Source organism: Colobus angolensis, unplaced genomic scaffold, assembly GCF_000951035.1.
Source record: "Colobus angolensis palliatus isolate OR3802 unplaced genomic scaffold, Cang.pa_1.0 Scaffold13, whole genome shotgun sequence".
NCBI classification, from domain to species: domain Eukaryota; kingdom Metazoa; phylum Chordata; class Mammalia; order Primates; family Cercopithecidae; genus Colobus; species Colobus angolensis.
This window is the reverse complement of record NW_012114252.1, coordinates 9,422,755-9,425,396: the sequence shown is the minus strand read 5'-3', so window position 1 is coordinate 9,425,396 and position 2,642 is coordinate 9,422,755. Positions and strand designations below refer to the sequence as shown.

General features: G+C 34.9%; 1 protein-coding gene across 3 annotated transcripts in view; it reads left to right on the top strand.

Annotated features, from left to right (window-relative positions):
- DOCK9 (dedicator of cytokinesis 9) overlaps positions 1 to 2,642 on the top strand; it is a 195,795-nt gene that overhangs the window by 51,121 nt on the left and 142,032 nt on the right. For all 3 annotated transcript variants that reach the window (XM_011933819.1, XM_011933818.1, XM_011933817.1), the window contains exon 4: positions 1,726 to 1,808. In XM_011933819.1, the coding sequence (XP_011789209.1) occupies positions 1,726 to 1,808 (83 nt within the window). The remainder of the gene's footprint in view (positions 1 to 1,725; positions 1,809 to 2,642) is intronic.

Sequence of the window (2,642 nt, the reverse complement as noted above, 5' to 3'; positions counted from 1 at the left end):
CCAGCCTGGGTGACAGAGCAAGACTCCATCTCAAAAAAAAAAAAAAAAAATCTGGGCTCTATTCATAAATGCATTTTATGCTGGTTTATTTAGTTTTTAATTGGGCAGGTACATTTTATACTTCAGAATAGTTTTAATGTCCTGTAGGAGACTTGGTGGTACAACTTTAGTTCCAGTGCTTGTTGAAAAACCGCTGTGGCTCTTTGAAGAGAATAGGATCATGCCTACAAGACCGTGTCATACATAGTCAGGCCTGACTACTTAGCTGTGCCAGTGGACCTGGGGGCAGTAGTGGGAAAATCCAAAACTATGGATTATTCTGAAATCTGATTGGTTTTGGAATGCAATTTTGAGTGTATGATACTCTAAATGTGAAAATGCTTTGAGAAATCTAAAAACAATCATTTTCAAGGATAAAGTAGCATTTTAAAATATTCATATCTACAGAGTAAAAAAATGGAAAAGTTGGCCAGCTCCAAAATCTGACTCTGTGCTTAGCCCTTCTCTGCTATTTATTCCACCTCTCAGAATGATTTTAAAAACTTACATTACCTTCACGTCACACATCACACGCTTGCCAGTAGAGTGCTTATTGTAGAGCCTGGCACAAAATAAGCACTTGCTGCTGTTGCAATTTTTATTTTCATGATTTTGGAGGTGGAGGGGTTTGCTTCAGAAGGCCTTCAGGCATGGCCTATGACACAGATGGAAAGGTTGACAGTAGAAAGGATGAAGTGAAAGAAACAGAATAGAGATGTTCATGTTAGTTACAGCCAGAGTCAAATAAACTAGATAAGGCATAAATACGTTTATCTACCTATGTTTTCATGGATTCACTCATGCTTTTTTTCCCCCCACACTAAAGTCTGCACATATATAGTCAAGTACTGACTGTACAGAAGATCATTTGAACTAAGCTGATTTTAACTAAAATTCTTTAGTTTTTGATTTTGACTCATTCATATTTGAGGATCTGGTGGATGTGGCATTAAAATCTTAGGCTTTATGCACTACTGGAGGATCTTCATGGGTAGATGAATGACAGACACCAGGCTGGCCCATTGAATCTGTCATGTGGCGAGGTAGTTTGAATGAGGTCTGTGTAGGTTAGGTCACTAATAGAATCCTTGGCAGTGGAGGACTACATTAAACATTCTGTACACACACACAGATGAAAATGTCATCGTGCTAACGTTAATTGGAATCCAAATCTTTCTTCCTAATTATTTCACTCTTTTCCTTATGAATGGAAAGAAAAACTGAGGGCAAATTTATATGATAATATTAACTAACAGAGCTAGCTAGTTCTAATATTAGTAAATACCATGAATGCGTCTTTAAGTTGACGCATTCTGTTCACTTTCATGTCATAGTAGAGGCCACATGGCTTTTTAAGCACCAGGTGCTTAGTCTGAAATAGTCCATTGTTAGGTAAATGTCATAAGGTTAGGTGAAGTTGTCTCCTTGTAAAACCTGCTCTCAGATCATTAATGATGATAATGTAAAGTGATACTGCCCCCAAGGGTAATGTTTCAATGGTTCAAAGTCTCAAGCTTCACAGGAATCTCTGGTGGTGGAATTTCAGGCATTAGCTGGTTGATGGGAAAGATTTTTTTTTTGATGTTTGTATGGGTATGCGTTCACAATCTTTCCCAAGTGTTTTCCAAAAGTCATCACATACCTCTCTGTTTTTTACTTTCTATTTTTCAAATCCTCGTTCAATAGTGCATCAAAACCTATAACTCTGACTGGCATCTTGTGAACTATAAATATGAAGATTACTCAGGAGAGTTTCGACAGCTTCCGAAGTGAGTAAACTGTATTATACGCATAGGGAAAAGGGTACTTGAAATGCTTGTGGGGAGGTATGTAACTTCATATGCAATCAGAGTAATTGGGGAAAACATTTCTCGATGGTTTATGTGTATGTGGTATAACTATTGTTTACAGGGCCTTTGATTGTAAGACTCAAACATGCTGCTTTGGTATTGCTAGGTAGTAATAAACATGTGGGTGGTTTAATTATGTCCAGTGATTCTTTTCAGGGTACCACTGATAAATAAATAGGTGAAATTTTTTCACTACGAAATATGAAACAAAGAAAATGTAAGTGTACTGAAATATGCTGCAGTGTATTTTTTCCTTGAAAAGAATATTTTGAAGAAGATAATTATAAAGAGCATTTTACATTGAATAAATTTTATGTTTTAAAAAAGAAGTAAATCAAGAAACAAGCATTTTCCCAGTTAAATTTTTTTTTTTTTTTTTTCCTTTAAAGTATTAACTTATTCTAGACTATACGAAAAGCAAGTGTATTTAGAATAGTGGTGGCTAAAGAAGATAATTATAAAGAGCATTTTACATTGAATGAATTTTATGTTTTAAAAAAAAAGTAAATCAAGAAACAAGCATTTTCCCAGTTAAATTTTTTTTTTTTTTACCTCCTTTAAAGTATTAACTTATTCTAGACTATACGAAAAGCAAGTGTATTTAGAATAGTGGTGGCTAAAGTGAATCAGGGGTAGCTAGGTATTGCCTTGACAGACTATCTGTTATAAAAGGGTCCATTTTATGTTGCTTTAAAGGAATACCTGAGGCTGGGTAGTTTATAAAGAAAAGAGATTTATTTATTTATTTATTTA